The following is a 19455-nucleotide window of genomic DNA, read 5'->3' as shown; positions in this document are numbered from 1 at the left end:
ATGATACAGATAAATTTGAACTTATTCTGGGGTTATTTAACTCAAGTCTAAGTCAATCATCTTTATCTTAATGCAGACAATAAGTTACTGCTCAGACAGACTGAAATATGCATTTATCTGAATTGCACTGCTCTCTAGTTCAGACTGCTGCAGTTGCACTGTATAGACTTGCCTCTTACTGTCAAACACAGTTTTGTGAGACAGTACCCTCCTGTGATCCACATCACTTCTGCCAGAACACACAGATAAATTTGAGTGATGTTCTGCACAAAAAGTGAGTAAAATAAGTTGTACTGTAGACATCTCCACACAAATGCCTTGGAGGAAAAGCTGACTGAACTTGCCCAAAGTAAGTGGTGCATGGCTTTTCTTCTGTTTCCCTGCTCAGCACTAACTTCAGCTAAGAGAGACCTATTGCTGTCTTCAGCAACAGCATCTCTTAGGTGAGGTGTCTATAGTGAACTGGGAAGGAAATGAAGAATGAAACTGAAGCATCTCCCTTTTCCAAAAGGAAACATAAGCAGGGTTGAAGGAGGGGGAAAAGAGACCGGGAGAGATACAGATCATGGCAAATACCAGATTGAATTCCCTCTGGCTCTGCTTCTTAATTAGGGAAAGACTAAGTGGAATATGAACAGATGGGAAACGAGCCACTCCTCACTTAACACAAATCTATGAGCCACAAAGCCAGAACAGGGAGGATACCTTTCAGATACAGGCAAAACAAAAAAACCAACCCTGACTCAAGCTCTAAAAGATACAGGTTTGACTATCTAACAATCTTTTACCAACACTTACTGCTACTACGTAGCACTTCCATATTGGGTCAGGAACCAGTGGAGCATGTACAGCATGGGAGCATTACTCGTCAGAAGTTAATAAAAATCACCTGCCTACAGTATAGCATTAGTGAGCACAAAACTCAAAGCTAAGTGCTGTACTGCCGTGTCCCCTTCAGATTTTCCCAGCCTTCTCCCACTCTGCCACAGTGTGCCTCACTCCTTTGGCACAATTAAAACATCTGTCAGCCACACATACCCTGTTCCACTTAACAGCTTCACTTAGCAACTCACTGCAAGTCTTCTGCTCCAAGTGTGCGTATTCTGCCAATTCCCCATTCACTTCTCATTTGTGAAGTTTTAATCTTGTGCCTGCTGGTTTTTTGGTCTCAGGAGAAAGAAAAGGTTTTGTACTTTTAAAGTGTGAATACTTTTATGAGGTCATTTAAAGACTATGCTAAATTACTTCTGCAATAACTTACACAACCAAAGACACACTTAACATGCCAAGCTCACAGATACTTTCACTAGGTAAGTTTCTCTTTCACATACCTCCCCCTCTCTCCCAAATAGTTTCCCTCGTGAAAAATCACTAGCTGGAAGTCTCACTGCCCTTACATAAATCAATATAAAAAATATCACCTATATTGCACTGAGTAGCCAGGCAACCAGAAATACTCGTCTTCAGTGCTGAGAGGCTACACATCACAAAGAATTTGTCCTGTACCACAGAATTAATTTCTGATAAAGTAATAAAAATACAGCTTTAAATGTAAATGGGTAAAAGCTACACCACTTACTAGTATTTAATTTCCCAAGGAGTTCTTGATACAAAAAGTTGATCAGCACACCTAAGTTACATGTCATCATACCACCCAAGAACAGCAGATTCTTTAGGAAATCATCTGAAAGATTTAGTTTTACTATAGACCCACTCTTGCCTCAGCATCTCTTTCCAAGCTCTCAGCAATCTGTGCAGAGTTTTATTTCCTACACTAAACATATACTAGGTAAAGAAAGTTTTTTCCTGCAGGTGCTCTTAGGACCACAATTCTTCAAAGTTCACAGGAGATTTTCTGGAGCCTTCAATGGAATTTCATAAGCTAGAATCCAACAAAACTGCTACCCATCAGAACTCATTTCATGTCACCCAGCCATTCCAAAACTGAACTCCAATCTTTGCTTTTGGCCGAGGTACAAAATTCAGAAAGTCAGTCTTCATTCTTCCAACTTCAGAATACCAAGATTTGCCACTGTAGTTTTTCTAGTATTTAATCGTTTCTGTTACTGCAAAGGTGAGTGCAATTTTGAAGTGGAATTATTTCCTTTTCTAGTTATTCTTATTTATCCTTTCCTAAAGTATCTAGTATTGTTTTTCTGCAAGGATACTCACATGCTACTTTCTTCTCAATTCTAATTTTTTCATGTGCAGCAGATCAAACTCTGTCACTCCCACAAGGCATTCTCTATGTCTTTAAATTCCTTTGACACAATTTTTCTGTATTTTTTCCACATCCAAATTTTCAACACCTTTTTTTTAAGATGACTAGCATCAAAATCGCATAGAGTATTAGCTTCAGGTATAAAATAAACACGTTAAAAAAAAACTTAGAGCTCTTTCTGGTCTTATTTTATACCTTCCAATTTATCCATCCAAGGATGCAGTTATTCCTTCTGAGTCAGGAGCTCACATTAGTGTTAAATTCTTGTCCCCTTTGACTTCTTGCTCCTTCTCAGAGCTACCACCTTCCTGAACACAGCCTTCACCTCTGCAGTTCTGCACTCCTTTTAATCCATGTAACTATTCATCTGACGATATTAAAAGGTATCTAATTTATACAAGCTCATAATGCCAGATAAAGTATTTTTTATGTACAAAATCTTTGTTGTCTTCTGACTTTGCCATTTGGACAGATTTTACATCATCTGCAAGTTTTTACTACATGAAATGTCAACTGCTCGTTGACAATTAAATTTTGATTGTTGTAATCTAATCATCTATTATTTACATTTTTTAATTATAAAGCCCCACAGTAACTGACATTTTAAAAATCAAAGTCTCAAAATATCAAGCCAACTACTTTCTAAAAGGCATCCTCAAGAGTCCTTAGAAGCCAGCTAAAATAACCACCTAATGCTTTATCCGTTGGAAGTCTATTGAAAGTCTGGAAGTCCTTTTTTACTTTGCACATGGTCAATAAAAATCGCAGCCAACTGTAATTAACTAACAATAATACTATTATTGATAATGCTAGTTATATGAACACCAGACATAAAAAAAGTAAACTGTTTTACAGACTTTCCAAAGAGCAATAAGTTAAGATGTTTGGAGCTATTTTTTTAAACCAAAACCATTCTTGTGAGGAAAACACACGGAACAGAGCCACTAAAGTAGCAGGAAAAGCTCGTGTCCCCCCCTCCCTCCATAATTGCAAGCTGTATTTATAACTGGCAAAGTATTGCCCTCTTCTTCAAAGACAAACTGCTGGTGAGGCTCTTCCTCCTCTGCCCACTTTGCTTAAAATGCTCACAGCACGGATACTTATCTCCACAGTGGGAGGCCAAGGATTAGCCACAGCCTCCAAGAGGGTGGAGAGATTTAAAGGTCAATTTAATTAGCTCATTCTAATCTCTTACACATCTAATGTAAATGTCATTGTTTTCTAACTGCTACTTTAGCAGACAAGATTATATTTTAGAAACTCTGAACATGTGAGCTATGTGTTGAATACAGATACTTCATGCAACTGATCTAGAAAGGAAGCCTAATAAAAACTGTCATTGAGTCAGAGCTTTTCCTAAAAAAGCTAAAAAGGGCAATAGGAAAATTCTGGTGATAAAGCACGGAGAGCTTTAGAAGAACAGTAATCTTTCAAACTGACTGGCTTAACAGCTTCTCATTGATTTAAATCTTCCCCATTTTGCGATGTCTGGACAAAGGCAAACAATGATTTCTGGTACTGTGATCTCATCCGAAAGTCGTGGAATGCCAGAACGAGCTTCACAAGCTCAGCGTACCCCAAAGACAAATCAGATCACATCCCAGGCTATTTAAGAGTGCCTCTGGGCAGCTTTGCATGAATGAATAGGCAAAAACAAGTGTACAGATGATGCTCTGTGATGACTGAAATCATAGGTCAGTGGAAAAGCCTGGCAGTGGTTCATCGCTGTTAAGACAATTACGTACACACAGTCTGGCTGTTCTGTGACAGCAGTTACAGTGGTGCTGCCTGGCCCATGCACAGCTTCTCATGAAGACAAACTTGCAGCTTCCCCCAACCTTTTTTTCCTATTACAAGACCTCAGGAATCATTGATATGGATGAATTAGACTTGGATTACTGGCTAAAAAAGCATATCAGAGAGACGCACTGTCATACAACTGGACATAAAGGCTCCAACTTCTGTAATTTGAAACAAGCAGCCTACTTCTGGGATGGGGCTCAGGACAGTGTTTTGTCAGTGATTTCTAAAGAGAAGAAAGGCAAAGTGCTACTGTTTTAATGTAACAGAAGCACCAAACCCAGAGATGTTTGTTTTTGTCATATGAGGATGGACAGAGAAGACTTCTGGGTTTACTTTGTATACTGGGATCATGCACTCTACCATTGCCATTGAGCAGGTTTATGTCTGGAAATACTGATAAGGAAACATGATGAGAAAACATGATCAGGAAACACTGATTCCTGACACTGACACATTATTAAGAAGCCTAGTATGTGGCAAAGTGTACCTGACCAGGAACGTACATTAAAACCACATTCAATAGTATGAGTCCCCTTGCCTTTGGCAGCTGTATGGACAATACTGCATGATTTCTTCTCATCTCAAAAGCAGAGCTCTCAAAAGACCTATGTCGAACGACATGGGACCTCCAAAGGACAAGACAGGATACCACTGGTCCTGTGGTGCACTCGTCAAACATCAAATCCCTTCCATGATCTTGTTAAGAAGTGGATGTACACACTGTGAACACCTACAAACATTTATAAGCAAATTGTATTCAGGGAGTGATTACTCTGGTGAAAGACATGAAAAACTTTGACAGAGAAAGGTAAAACACTAACTTTTTATTTTTTCCACTGAGCTATTCTACCAGGAGAAAGGCTGTGGGTTACCTGACTTGTTCAAATGGAAGTTTAATGAATAAAATGCGATTCTTTCCTAAATCAAGTTACCCTGTTGAGACTGTGTCGTGGTTTAAACCCAGTCAGGTAACTTGTTCACTCACTCCCCCCTTCTTTCTCTCCTCCTACTCCTGGAGGAGAATCGAAAAGAATGCAACTCCCATGGGTTGAGATAAGAACAGTTTAGTAACTAAGGTATAACACAAATCACTACTGCTACTACCAGTAATAACAATGATAAAGGAAATAACAAGGGAAGAGAATACAACACCTTATCACCAGCCAACCGATAACTCGCCCCCCCAGCCCGACCAAGCTCTGACCGATACCTCCTCCAACCCTGCAGTCTCCCAGCCCTTCCGGCTAACTCCCAGTTACATCCTGGGCACGACGTGCTGTGCTATGGAATACCTCTTTGGTCAGTTTGGGTCAGGTGTCCTGTCCCTGCTTCCTCCTGGCTTTCCCTCCTCCCTGGCAGAGCATGAGGCTCACAAAGTCCTTGGCCAAACCAAAACATCATTGTTATCAGCTCTGTTCCCAGGCCGAAAGTCAAAACACTGCACTGCACCAGCTACCATGAAGGAGAAACATGACTGCTACTGCTGAACCCAGGACAGACTGTAGGTCTGGATTTGAAGCTGTTAGCTTAAGGCATACACTAGCTTTAGAAAGAGTTAGGGCTCTTCTTCTGGAAGCTTCGCCCCTTCAGCCATGTAAAGCTTGGACAGAATGCCTCACTTTCAATGGCTATCTCCATACAAGCTCAGGGAGCACCCAGAAGCTCATTTTTTTTGATGCTGCTAGCACATACTAAATTACTTTTTTCTAGTTTCAATACCCAATTGTGAATGATACGTAGGTTATGCAAGGAACTGCTAAAAAAAGCAAACTAAATGTTTTCTCTGGGGAAAACTAAGAAAAGCCAGAGGTTAAAATTTCCACTGCCATACATATTAAGGTTAAGTCCCACAGCCACTAAATGGCACCAAATCCTAGAATGTAATATTCAGATTGCAAACTTCATTCTTCACATGCTGGAGAGACTACAAATGCAACGGGTTTTGTTAGTACAGCTGACTCAATACCTTACTACCATTATTGCCTATGCCTATGCCCATGTCAAACAAGATGTCAGCAGTTCTGAATACCCTGGTGCCAATGTCCACCTGGGATCCACAAACTGTATACTCTGCTACAAGAAAATCACAGCCTCACCTGACAGATAAACTCAATGACTTTTCATGCAATGTCAGGCTTACCATACTTAAATGGCCAGCACAGGAATTTTCTTTTCAAGACAGTTCTCGCTTCCAAGACTTTTAATACATTTTATTAAACATTTAATGAAAGGATCATGTCTTTGGAAGAAGATCCAACTCCTAAGATAGTTGTTCCTGACATATTTATTGTTGACCTTGTTGCCTGTAGTTTAATGCTAGAGGTGGCTCATTCCTTCCCAAACAAAAGGCCAATAAATGGAGGCACAAATTTCACTGCAGAAACACCAGCAAAGAGCTCCAATTAGTATTTGTTTGTCTGAAGAAACATATTTTAGATTGTAAAATAGCTTTTAAGCTCTTAATATGATACCTTAGGACTGGAAAAGTCACCTAAAATGAGCAAAAATGTTCACAAGTTGACAAGAATTTTGGTGAAGTTTAGACACTTAAAGACAAAATTATATTTAAGGTTGACTCCGGAAAATGAACCTAGAATTTGCATTATTTTCCTGATGCTATTCTAGAGTCTGAACTACAAATCCTTCTGTATAGAAAGCTGTGAGAGATATGGAAATGTAAGGAGACATCCATACTAAAGTGAGAGACAGAGTTCTTACAATTTGTTATTAGGTAAATTGTTTAAGAGCAGGATTTCTCAATTTTCTTTTTAGATTCAATCTTTTATATGGAAAAAATGCACATAAAGAAATAATAAGCACCTCTAAGTTAAAAAGAACACAGACCATCTACTAAAAGCTCTTTGTTCTGTACAGAGAACCTCTACTGGCTGCTCCTACAGTCAGGTCTGAGCATATCTCCTTTTACCCTAAGTACTAAAACTTTAAGGGAAATCAGTTGTGATCACCTCCATCCCCAGTATAAAGCTCATTAGGTACCCTGGGACACTGGTGCCCTCTGGTATGACCAACTGCATTTCACTGGGCAAGAACCCAGTCTCCCTCTTTCGCCTAGCAGTATCTAGATGTAGGATTCAGCAATAACTCTAAGTAAGAACAGATGTGCTGGAGCATAGTAAAGTAAGTTCCCCTTTTCAGAGCAATAGGAGGAGAAGCATTTGTAATAGTAACAGATCCTATTTTTCTAGAGGTTTTTTGGGGGATCATTAAGCTAGCTGCTTGCTTGTTCACCTCTCACTTTTGCAGTTTTCAGAAGCTAGTCTTATAATTCATTTGACAGAATTGTACTCTTGGATTTTGTAAGATAAGAAATCATGTCGACTGAGTTGAAAAGAAACTCTCAAGTTACAACAGCTATAGCGTTGTAACCAAACCATACAGTTTGGTAAAAAAGAGGTCTTTCTGTAAGACAACCTTTGCAAAACTGATGCCAAAAGCTAAGAGGGAATGCAGAAACTAAAAATTAATTTGGGATTGTAGTGAGGTATTTAATTTACAACATCTGCTTTCTAATCAATTTTTCTCTTTTCTTTTAGGAACAGTTAACGCTGTCAAGTATTTCCCTACCTATGTTAGGAGGATCTTCAGAGTTAGGGATTCTTTACCAATGAACTAAGATGACAACAAAAATACAAGATCAAGATAATTTTCCCTATCAAGGCAAAATCTGTCATTATTTAATGTTCTGACTCGTAGAATTACTTTTAAAAAGTACCTTCAGTTTCAGATCCACATGTACTTGTAACTCCCAATGGTGCTAAGCAAAATAATGACCTAATTGGTTAAAATGGTTTAAAATTTTTGTCATTATTCAAACGCAATTTTGATTCATACTGACTGATCATCACTTGTGTTCCCCTTTCTGAGAAAGAACAGCCAAACCATTTCTTAATTTGATGCAATAAACACTTTAGTAACATGTGATAAGCAAGAAAGATTGGAGTCCAATAAAAGGTTGTTTTGACATAAGAACAAAGTTTCTTAATCTAGATTCAACACTTAACTTGTCATAACAAGCTTCTAAAGGCAGCCTTTAAATAAAACTTATGGTTTAACTTCATACTACATTTTGCACATCGATGTCCATAATAAAGCAAAACTCCCCACTCAGTATTGGCAACACACATCTACCTCCATGAAACTTTAATTCTAGTTCAATGTTAATCAAAATGTCATTCAGAGATGCCCAATGAGCTATGAAAGACAGACAGGTGCAGGAACTACTTACTAGAAATGGCTTCTTGTAAAACACAAACCATACACAGTTTAAGCAATTCCTCTGACTAAAGACAGACTAACTGTAGGAAAAAAACCCTTTACTTACAAGATTTAAATCTCTCTTCAGGAATAAGAGGAGAACTCTGTAAGAGAAGATTTTTATATCAAGCATTCCACATGTGAGCAAAGCCTACATGTTAAGCAGCCCACAAAATTACTGCACAAAGTGAATAACACAATGTCAAAATATAAAATGTGTATAGCCCAGTAATTAGGGTGTATGCTCCCAAATTCTTTTGATAAAGTAAGGGTTTTTTTTCAGTCTTATGAGGAAGCACTATATGACCTCTGGAACAATTCATCAAGGATATCTGCAGAACATTCTGAAAACAAAAACATTTAAAATGAATGTTCTTCCTGATTTAAACTGATGTGTCTGACTAATGAACGAGGTAATTGGGTTTATTTATCTAAACCAATTCTATCTTGCTCAATAATAGGAATGACATTGCTCACAATTGATTAGGACTCCCTTCCTGAAAGTTGTTATATAAGAAAAACTACCCAGAGAAAGTTATTTCTATCTCCTCCATAAGCATCCCTTCAGTTCAATATTGCACAGGCTTTTTCCAATTCATGTTTGGCTTTGAATGCAAGACCATCATTTTAACCTGCATTCACTGGAATAACTTTCTTGAAGACAAATATTATCTGGAAAAAAAAGACAAGTATACACAGTGAGTCTCCCTGGATTTCCTTTTTAAATCACAGAAAATGTAACATTAAAAAGAAAGCAACTTCTACTTTTAATAGGGATAACCCCTATCTTGCACATGGAGTGAGTTAAATTTTCATTGTATGTTTCCCTCTAGAATTAATTTTGACGTGTGTTCAAAATACACTACTACTTTGATCTTTTTTAAAAAAATAGTATCAGTACAGCTCAGTAGAATAAGAATGCAGACTGATAATTTGCTTGGATTGTGGAAAAAAAGGATAGCGAATGTAGACACTGCCTTCCCCCGGGTCAAAATTAAGTATCTTTTGTTTTCCACTAAATATACTTGAAATACTAAATAGTATTGTAGATTTTTTTCCAATACATAATTTTGTTGCATTAAAAAACAGGATGTGGTTACATTTTTCTTCTTCTGGATTGTTGTTTGGTTATATTGTCAAAAAAAACCCAACAGAACAAAACAGAGTTACAAACAAGTAATTTTGGTTTTAATCTGAAAATAGGGGCATTTTATCTAGTGACAGTCCTTTAACACCATTTTTTCATTGTTATCATTAATAAAATTAAACAGCAGTATAATATAGTTACAACAGGATTTTTTGTTGTAGAACAGCAGAACAGATAGAAACATTTCACAGTGCTGTGGGAGGCAGTGCTTTTGATTATGCGGTTTGCTAGTTTTAACTAATGACAGCATCCTAACTTGTCTAATAAATATTTACTGAAATATAACTTCAATTGCCTAGGAATGTCATCACCCCATCTTCTAAAAAGACAGCAAGCATGAGCTGACACCATAATTTTAAGTTTAGAAACAATCACATGTCCTTCCTCTTTGACACACTAATCCTTTGTCAAGAAAAAGAAAATCTTCAGCTAAAGGGATCAAATACCTTCCCAAACATTATGATCCTCTTTGGTACACCAGGAAAATTGAAGCACTAATGTAATCTGTTCTAACTGTTAGCCTAAGTCTTGGTGTATTTCCTCTTTAACAGCTCTTCAGTAAAGAGGATAATGAAAAATCATAGGACAGGATCACAACAGCTCTACCAAAAGAAACCAGCTGAACCCTCTTCTCCACCTACTGACAAAAGGTCTCACCAAAGTTACAGTGGCCATATACCAAGATCCATAGACTAATCTCCATCTACACTCCTGCAAGCACATTTTAACCCATCTACGTATTTTAACACACTGCTTGATACTGAAAAGGGGAAAACTGATAAAAAGGATAGTTGAAGGATTTAAAAGTATCTTCTGGCTTCAGTATTCACTCTGCTCGATGTAGCAAGAATGAAAGTGTTACTGTACAAATGCATTTTGTACAATTTAGCTACTTGAAACTGTTTATTAAATATCTTCACTTAACATATCTTAGTGGCAGGCTACAAATACAACTGCAACCCACATCAAAATACCAGAAGAGCAAAAGAGCACAACAGGAAGTGGTGCTGGGTTACACAGCAAGTGCTCTTTAGGACAGGACATCTTGCAGAGAGACTGAAGAAAGAAATTACCCTTGTGACTGAAACAGTGTGCATTAGGAGCAACTAATGGAAAAGGGAATTGTCAGTGAGTTTTTGATTGCAAATCAGACTGAAGCAGAGTTCAAGAACTTTCTCTTGCAAAGAGAGAAAGAAGCTTTGGCTGCAAGGAACAACCCTGCCAAATCTAGAGCAATTTCTTGTTTTGCTGTATCTGCTCTACACAAGCAATTTGTTTCCAGATCCTTTTAACAATGGGAAAAGGAGGCATGATGAAGCAGTAGGAAGTTGTCAGGCCACAGGTCAAGCTTTTCTAAACAAAGAGAGCATGAAGGAAAAAAAAAGACTATGGTCATTTCAGAAACGATGTTTCACTTAGACGCACAACTCAAGCACTGTTATCTAAATGACCCAGCTGAACATAACATCTCTTGTCAGTAGTGTCCAGGCATCTTTTTTCTTCCTATTGCAAGAGGTATCACCCCCCGTTTTAATAACACGACTTACGACCTGGAGGTTCCCTAACATGAAATACAGAGGGCTAAAGACAGCAGGATAGGAACCAGAAGACACCTAGGGCAGGCAAAGAGTTAAACCAGAAACATTCTGCCTGCAGGTGGGGGAAGGAATAGAAAGAAGATCATCTTTAAGTTTTCCTTCAACGTACGTAAAAATAACTTTATTTCAGCACACTGGCCTGCTTGTTCACAACTGCAGCATTACTGACCTTCAAAATCTGCATATATCATCAGTTTAGGCGTTTTGAAAGCAAACTTACCTGAAAGTCCTGATCATCAATTCCAAACCTCTCTCTTAGATTACGGAAAACCATTGGACAATATTCCTTAAATTTGAAATGACTTGGCATGTTTTCCCTGAAAGAATATAAAACCACATCAACTTCATTCACTTGCATATGTAGTAAATAACTGTAGAATATCCTGTCCCAATTCTGTTCACACAAAACAGAGGATAAGGAGATTTACAATCTTTCCTCTAACCTTTTTTGTTAATGAGATTTAGTCTCACCATGTTCTCTTCATTTTCTTTACAATATTTAATAAATTTGTGAGTATTTGTCTCCAACAAGCTACAACATAACTGGATGAAATAAACACAAACTATATTTTGGTAACTTTGGAACCTGGACTCAAAAGCAGACAAAGAATGCTTTCCCACTGCTCTAAAATTATTCCAATGGTGAAGTCTTAGATTGGATTATATAAGAATTACTATACCATCTGTAACACCAAAAAGTACTGACGGTGCCAAAGCTTCAAGAAAACTTGACTCATTCAGTACAGAGCTAATTTTAATACCCTTGTGTTGATTTCAGACTTATATGTGAGAAGTTATTTTGACCATCGCCACAAAACCAAAGATCCAAAGTAGCAGAATTCTTCCTTTTTGCAAATATATTCTTAAACAAAATTTAGGTTATACACAAAACAGCAGTATCAGTTTAGTATGTCTATACATACTATTCACAGAGCATTTTATTTTTAAGAGACAGATATTTCATTAAATGATCTTAATACTTTTGGCGCTTCTATATGATTGCTATGATTATGTATCATGGATTATAAAAAGCTGAACATTACTCAGCTTTGTTATATGCTTTAAATTCTCATTCATGTTCAAACATTTCATATAATAAAAAGTACACACATATGAATTTGTTTTGAAAAATACCCAAATAAATACTTGTATCAGCCATAAACACACCAAGAAAGGATCACCTTCAATATATAAGATACTCATAAGGCAATAATAAACCATATGGCAGAAAAATACTACCCAGCAGCCCTTGCTGTTGCTTTTCAGAACAGCACAGATGGTTATGTTTATCGCAGGATTAACTTAATCATAAAAACTTCAGTCCCATGAACTGAAAAATAACAGAGTTCATACTACTTCATAAATATCACTGCCACTATCCACTTCTGCAAGGAACTGTTACTTGTACTTACTTGTTGAAAAGGTGATTGTCCACCTTTATCTTTGAGTAGGCTTTGAAATCATCTGGCATCAACATAATAGGGATTTGAACATGGCTCAGTTCATTGATCTAGAGAAAAGAGAATATATTTAGATGCTTATGTCTTTGCAAAAATGCTGCATGTGTCTTAATGTTACTTAGTCTACTAATTCTTGTGTGTATGACCCGAGAGTGAATGTAAGTAAAAGAATGTAAAAGCAGTTTTATTCTTTCCAGATTAAATGTGATCACACTTTGGAAAAGAAGGAACAGCATTCCGTATTTATACTAGTTTCTGGGGAGGGGGGGTGGGAGTGGCAGAGAGGGGAAGTGCTTCAAAGCACAACTGGATTGTACTTTTTATGGAAGGTCAATGAGGACGCCAGCAAAATGGTCTTTAATCCCAACACATTGTTCTTGTCTAATCAATTGAGCTATGCTTCCAAAAAATAATCCAAATTCCATATTTCAAATGACTATTTACCTTTGCGCCCTACAAAGTAGTCTTACATGTTTGTGTCTTGGACTCTTTATAGAAAATCAAGTGAAATCTTGTTTATATGTGAATGCACGCACTTTGGGCTCAATAAACGGAGGGTTGTTTCTTACACTAGCACAGAACTCAGGCAAATTTTTGTATGCATCTTTTTGATTGTTCAAGTCAGACAAACTAAATAGCTAAATTTTCACTTAGAAATAGATGAACAACTTCCAAGGTTTCCCCTTATTTTTTTTGTATTTGTGGGGATCATCTATTCTTTCTAGCTTTGAGAGAAATAGTCAGTCTTCAAGATTAGCTTTTTATCGATATTTGAAATCCACTTCTGACCACACCTCATAGAAATCATAGAACACTTTACCATTACCTATTCTGTAGGCATATTTTTATCATTGCATGTATCAATTTACCCTTACTTTAGTAAACTTTAACTAAAACTTGATAAACATAAGACAGAGTATTGTTAGCTTACAATGGTGCTTTCAAATCATGAATGAGATACCCATTACAACAACAGCCACCCATGACATACATTTTACCTATGTTCTTATCGTGATCTACACCCTGGTCACGCACCTCGATTCACCCGGTCAAGTCTGTTTGCTCATGCAGAGCACATTTTGCTTCAGCAGTTTTCTACAGGGTTTAGAGGGAAAACCCACTCCATATGAATACAAATGCACACTAAGGGTGGATACAGCAACACAGGGGTGCTCTTCTGCTCTCAGCACTGCTTATCCAACACTGTTTCCAACTAGGAAGCTGTTAGTTGCCTGTAAATGCTACCCTGCTGCAGAGAGGCTTTTGGAGAAACCTTCACTGAAGCAGCTATAGGTTATAAAAGGGGACTTGCACTCAGTGCGAGTATGACCTTTTGCAGAACCAAAGTTAAACAAAACAAGAAAACAGCGAGGAGCCTTTTAGCTCTTAAACAGAGGAAAGAAACCAATGCAAGCAAGCAGGTCGGGTGGCCTCACCACTTTTCAGTACTTTCAACTCCCAGTAATGGTCCCTGACATCTCATTTTTATTATTCAAGACCCTTGCAGCCCACACAAAACCTGATAAAATCTGTTGAATTTACAGAGTGCTTCTTTGGTAAGCTGTAGACAGAGGCATGGCAGTTATATAGCAGAGCGGAGAAAGGAAATAGATGTCTGGGATGGGCTGAGTGTGCTCTGCTCCCTGAAGTTGTAGGGAGAATGTTCTTTCCTTCCTCCAAGCAGAGTGAAAGAAGAAATTCCAGGAAATTTTTGAAAGCACAGCTGTATAAACCTAATAAATCATGCTGACACCTCATTAAATATGACACAAAATAACAAAATGTTGATTGAAAATCACTACATCTAACATACATGCTTTTTACTATAGTTGCTATCACCGTATATCAATCTCACTCTGAATCCACAGGACAGGTTCATGAGCCTGCAGAACTAGTGTAGCTGTTGTACAAATAAAACTAGGGACAAGCAGATACTATGCAGAGATACGGAACTTTAGATTTGCTTATACAGTGTTATCTATCTTTTATATTGCCAGATCATATAACAAACTATGCTTGAAAGAGAAGTAAGAGACCTACACACAAGTACAGTCTCGGCAAAAGTGATACAAAGAACAGCTTCCATTACCTACAATAACAGCAAGTTTGCTTGCAAATTTGGATTTTAAATTATCAAAATTGCATTATTCAAATTTTCACATGCATTCGCTTTCTTACTTTGCTGATGCAAAGTTTCTCTACATCTACAGATTTGCTTTTGTGCTGCAAATATTTATATAGGTATTATAATAGTACAGTTTAAGTTGTAGGCCTTACAAATGTCACCTACATAGCAGAATAACAGAGCCAAATGTGCTCATACATGCATACTTCAGAGATTCTTTTATTCTAAGCAGAAATTCCAAAATACTTCTAGGAAGTTCCCTACCAGACGTGAATGTACTTTTTCCTCAACCCCAAACCAGGCAAAAAAAAAAAAAGCAGACTAACAGAAGGGTATTTATTTTTAAATTTATTTTTAAATTCATCCAACCTGGAAGTATGCAAAAATAATTCCTCTAATATTTAGGGAATTCCTCTCTAGCAGGCAGGAAAATAAAAAAGCAGGTGATGAACACACAGTACAAATGACCTTTGATATAGCATACCAGCTGAGTAATGGTACGTCCCAGTGGCACAGGCCATTAATTAATTTAAACCTTTCAAGTGTAAGGTCTGGTTCTTTGTGAAATAATACATTTTTTCGGATAGATTTGATGAGGCCAGATTGGAAAGTGCACACAAGACAGAAAGGAATACCCGTGTCATTAGATCTTGGTGGAAACTGGAACCACATTGTGGGGGGAGGGAGAAGAAACAATATCCAAACTCCCCCACAAACAGCTCTTGGAAAGTTAAAAGGAAAGGGAAAGGTCAGAGAGATCAGTTCTCCACTTTGCCATCACCATGTAAAGAAACAGTCACATTTGAAAGACACTAAATATGAAGCACAAAGAAGACATTTTGACTCTTCCAACTCATCTTGGATTAATATTTTGCTTCTTTTTCTGTGTTTTAAAGTCAAGCATGACAGAAAACTATGTATTTACCAAGTATTGTGTGCATCTCTTCACATTACCCATTAAATACAGCTAGCTTTCGTCACAAGAGCAAATTAAATGTGACTGAGGATGAAAGTTCAGTTATTTCCTAATTACAGTAACTGTAATAATTACTTAAGAAACAAGAAACATTAATTTCCTCTAAGGACTGCTACTGAATGTAACAAAATTATAAGCAAGAAAGAATTTCCCCTAAGAGATAATCATGATGCATAAATGAAGCAGAAAGAGCTCACTGGACAGAGGCCTGACTTGTTGCTGAAGGCTCGCAATCAGATATTCGTTTAATTACAATTACTTCTAAGAAAGCCCACATTTATAGCATTTCTATAACAAATGCATGTGCATCATACAGAGAAATAAAGTCCTTTTAGTCCTGCAACCTACATCCTTTAACTGCCCTTATCTGTTGCTGTCAATGCAAAACTTTGCTGCAGTTTGTCCTGTTACCTGAAACAGACAAGGCTTACTATATTTTTGAGGAATTTAAATCCCAGAGAATCCTTAGAGAATGGATTATTTTAAAGATGAACAACTAAGATTTCAGTTGCACAGTAACCATGCATATTATGTATAAATACCTCATGTCTATTAATACAGTTTGTAAATTAATGCACACAAGATACTAAAGTGACCCAGAATCATCCCTTTAAGCAATTTATTCAAATATCCCTGTGATACTGGTATAAAACCAGGTGTTTGAGATGCTTACACCTTATGAGCTATAAGAGCAATTTTAAAAGCCTCAGACTAGCATCGCCGCTTGAAACACACGGTATAAACACTGGGGCTGTAGGGCTCTGCTGAGAGCTGTGGCTGGATCGTGGCAGGTGGGAGGGGGCTGAAGCAAAAGGAGGCTTTCAGGCAAAAACCAACTGATTGCAACTCATTTTGCTCCTGCAGGTTTAGGATTGAATTCACACTGTCAGGAAAACAGAGGTTGTAATTAAGCTGCAAATAAGGGAATAATAAAAGCCTACTGGACATTGAATAAATAGTAAGGCTCAGCTGGTAATGATTCTGAAATTAGCACACAGAGAGGTGTTCCCACAAAGCCATCTTACATTGGTGACATTTCAAATAAGCTTCTCTAATTTATATGATTTGAAATCAGGCAATGAATATATCATAAATGGTTAGGCATTATTAATGGCCCTTATTTAATTCAGATACATTCACCCTAAACACCACATTACTAGGGCAATGCATAATTAAACATTAGTTTTCATTCTGTCAGAACATAAGCAGCAATAAATTGCTTGTATGCAAAGCAGACAATGAGATATTTAAGCAGCATATAATAAAGGCAATTCACAGCATATATTGCATGTTTAGCTAGAGGAGCCAGAACAATGGCCCTGCTCTCCAACAGATAGAAGCTGATGCCTATCACTAGGATGCTGCAGCAAGAAACCTGTGTAACACATTTCAGCTGGTATGACTCATAAAAAAAATGACCAAACCAAAACAAAAAAAATTACAAAAATCAGAGAAACCATGTACATGAATGTCCAAAAAATTTCACCCCAAGCACATCACAAATGACATGCAAACTACCTAGCAACGCCTAGTGGTTCCTTTCAAAACTCTCTTCCTATTTAAAGACTTCATTCTGTACTTAAGTTTCTTGTATTTAATATCTCAGTTTTAATATGCAGCATGGATACTGTTTCCTCTTAATTTAACATACCAGGCAGACAGATTCGCTGGCTGAACCTATGGAGGGATGAGGTGTTTTCACACTGAACAGCTTGATTAAAGATCTCAGCTGCAGTTATGGCTCTTGGCAATTTCACACACAGGAAAATTCCTGCTTCTCCTGATGCTGGATGTGGCTGAAGTTGTGGAAGTGCTACTTTCTTTTCAGCTCTTATTTATCTCCCAACTCCCTTTCTGAACTGAAAGCCTATTCACACAAGTCTGATCCACTGAGACAAACAAGCTACAACTGGTTTGTTACTCTGAGAGAAAGTCAAGGGCATTTTTCACAAATTTGTGTATTTTTAAACACAGATTTTGGAAGAAGTGGGACTGGAAGAGACTCTGGAATAAAGAAATTATTGAGGTCTAAAACCAGAACTGAACTTTTAACACCACCAGCAGTTCTGAGGTTTTTATGTTCATGGTTTACTTTCTGCATCTCAGTTTCTTCTTTAGCAAAGGAACTTGCACAGAGCTCTGAACAGAAAACAATATCAGACAGTACTTTTTGTTCAGACATGGAGTCACCATTTTGACAGGGCCAAAGACTTCTTCAAAGGCACAGTTAATTCATTCACTGGTAGGTTAAGGCTAACAAAAGCAAGCCTATTGGCTTCTAATGGACTGCTCTCACAAAACAAGGCTGCAGAACAAGCACGCAACAGAGGAAAACTGTTTGGGGTATAAAATTTCACATTTAGGAGACTATTACTCTTCATTCTTCTGGCACCTTCTTGATAACTGAACACCCTGCAGGCCTTACTGAACAGCATTTTCCTGACTACTAAAGCCCAATCATCTAGAAGATAGAGTTTCTTAACCTTATTCATTCTATTATCCCGTAAAAAGCCATTTCCAAAGCTGTTCCTATTTTTCAAGGAGTAGGGGTTTAGGTTAAAACACAACAGGCTGGGTGGTGACAGGCAGAGCTATAGGCAGGCATTTACCTCCTCTCCTTCCCAGATGTGGAACACACTGCAGTATCGCTACCAGGACAGTAAACGCCTTGTGTTGAAGTATAAACTGAAAGTGAAGTGATTATTTTACAACTCTTTGAAATCTACCTTGAAGGGTCTGAAAAGGGTGGATGAGGTCAGCAGCTAATCAATTTTGTGGAAGACATTTGCCTGTTACAGGGCAAAACCATCGTTTGATAAATGTCATTTGACAGTTTAAATTACACTCGAAGCCATTCTTGCAAGAGAAATAAAAGGTTAAGCTAAGTTCTGCTGTAGAGAAATAAATCAGTTCAGCAAAATACTCCTTAATTTGTTTTAAATGAGGTTTTCATCATTTCAAACACACAAAAATTCACCTCGTTTTTGTTCTTTTTTCCCTAAAAGTGCAAGTTAAAGAGTATCTATCATGGCATTTCTAATAACTACAAAATGTGGCAGGAGTTTAAATGGCACAGGTGACTTCCATATAAATAATTTATGATTACCTCTTCATAAACAAGTCCTGAAATTAAAGCAATTATATGACTAAGAAAAACACAGGGTAAAGTATTTATTTTCTGAGTGTTTAGGATCAGATTAATTTAACGTATATGGAGGGAAAAACCCAAAACCAACCTAAAAGCCCACCCAGCTGCCAGAGTAAGAAGCGTTAAAGTTTTACATGTCTAAGAACATCTACCAGTAGCTAGAGTAACTTCATGTTTTTACAGTTCAGATGATAACTGTCATTAGATTGTTGGCTTTCAAGGAAATTCGATAACCTAATGCTAGAAAACTAGGCCAAATCGAACCAAATGCTTTTCAATTAGTCTTAATGTGGAAATACATACTTTTCCCAAAGTACTAAACACAGAGTATCTGAAATACTCCGAAGAAATATTAAATACACTTTGTGGATTTAGAAATTCTGAGAAACAAACACAATTTCCAGCTTATTCTTATCAAAAAAGTAGCAAGCCTTTCTCAAGTGTTCTGGTCTGCCTTTGAGTTAAAAAAAACCCAAGCCAAACAAACACACGCCTAGATGTTTTCATGAGACTTTTTAGTTGCTGCTTTCAACAGTACAATGATTATCTTTGGGGAAGGAAGGTCTGTAGTACATGTACCCATGTGGAAAACAGGATATTGTGACATACCAAACAGAGTCTTAAACCAGTCGAAAAAATGGTTTTGAAAAGCATTGATTTCTTGGTGTTTAAATTTGGAATATCAGGGCTCAAAATCCAAAT

At 37.4% G+C, this 19455-nt stretch overlaps 1 protein-coding gene across 2 annotated transcripts in view; it reads right to left on the bottom strand.

The window, feature by feature from the left end:
- Positions 1 to 19455, bottom strand: part of PIP4K2A (phosphatidylinositol-5-phosphate 4-kinase type 2 alpha) — a 113547-nt gene that overhangs the window by 42213 nt on the left and 51879 nt on the right. For both annotated transcript variants that reach the window (XM_062633643.1, XM_062633642.1), the window contains exons 2-3: positions 12457 to 12554; positions 11265 to 11361 (exon numbers count right to left, since the gene is read on the bottom strand). In XM_062633643.1, coding sequence (XP_062489627.1) covers positions 11265 to 11361; positions 12457 to 12554 — 195 coding nt within the window. The remainder of the gene's footprint in view (positions 1 to 11264; positions 11362 to 12456; positions 12555 to 19455) is intronic.

The sequence above is a fragment of the Pezoporus occidentalis genome, unplaced genomic scaffold (genome assembly GCF_034315485.1).
Source record: "Pezoporus occidentalis ecotype Australia unplaced genomic scaffold, CSIRO_AGI_Poc_V1 ctg40, whole genome shotgun sequence".
Lineage (NCBI taxonomy): Eukaryota > Metazoa > Chordata > Aves > Psittaciformes > Psittacidae > Pezoporus > Pezoporus occidentalis.
This window is presented reverse-complemented; position numbering and strand designations above follow the sequence as displayed.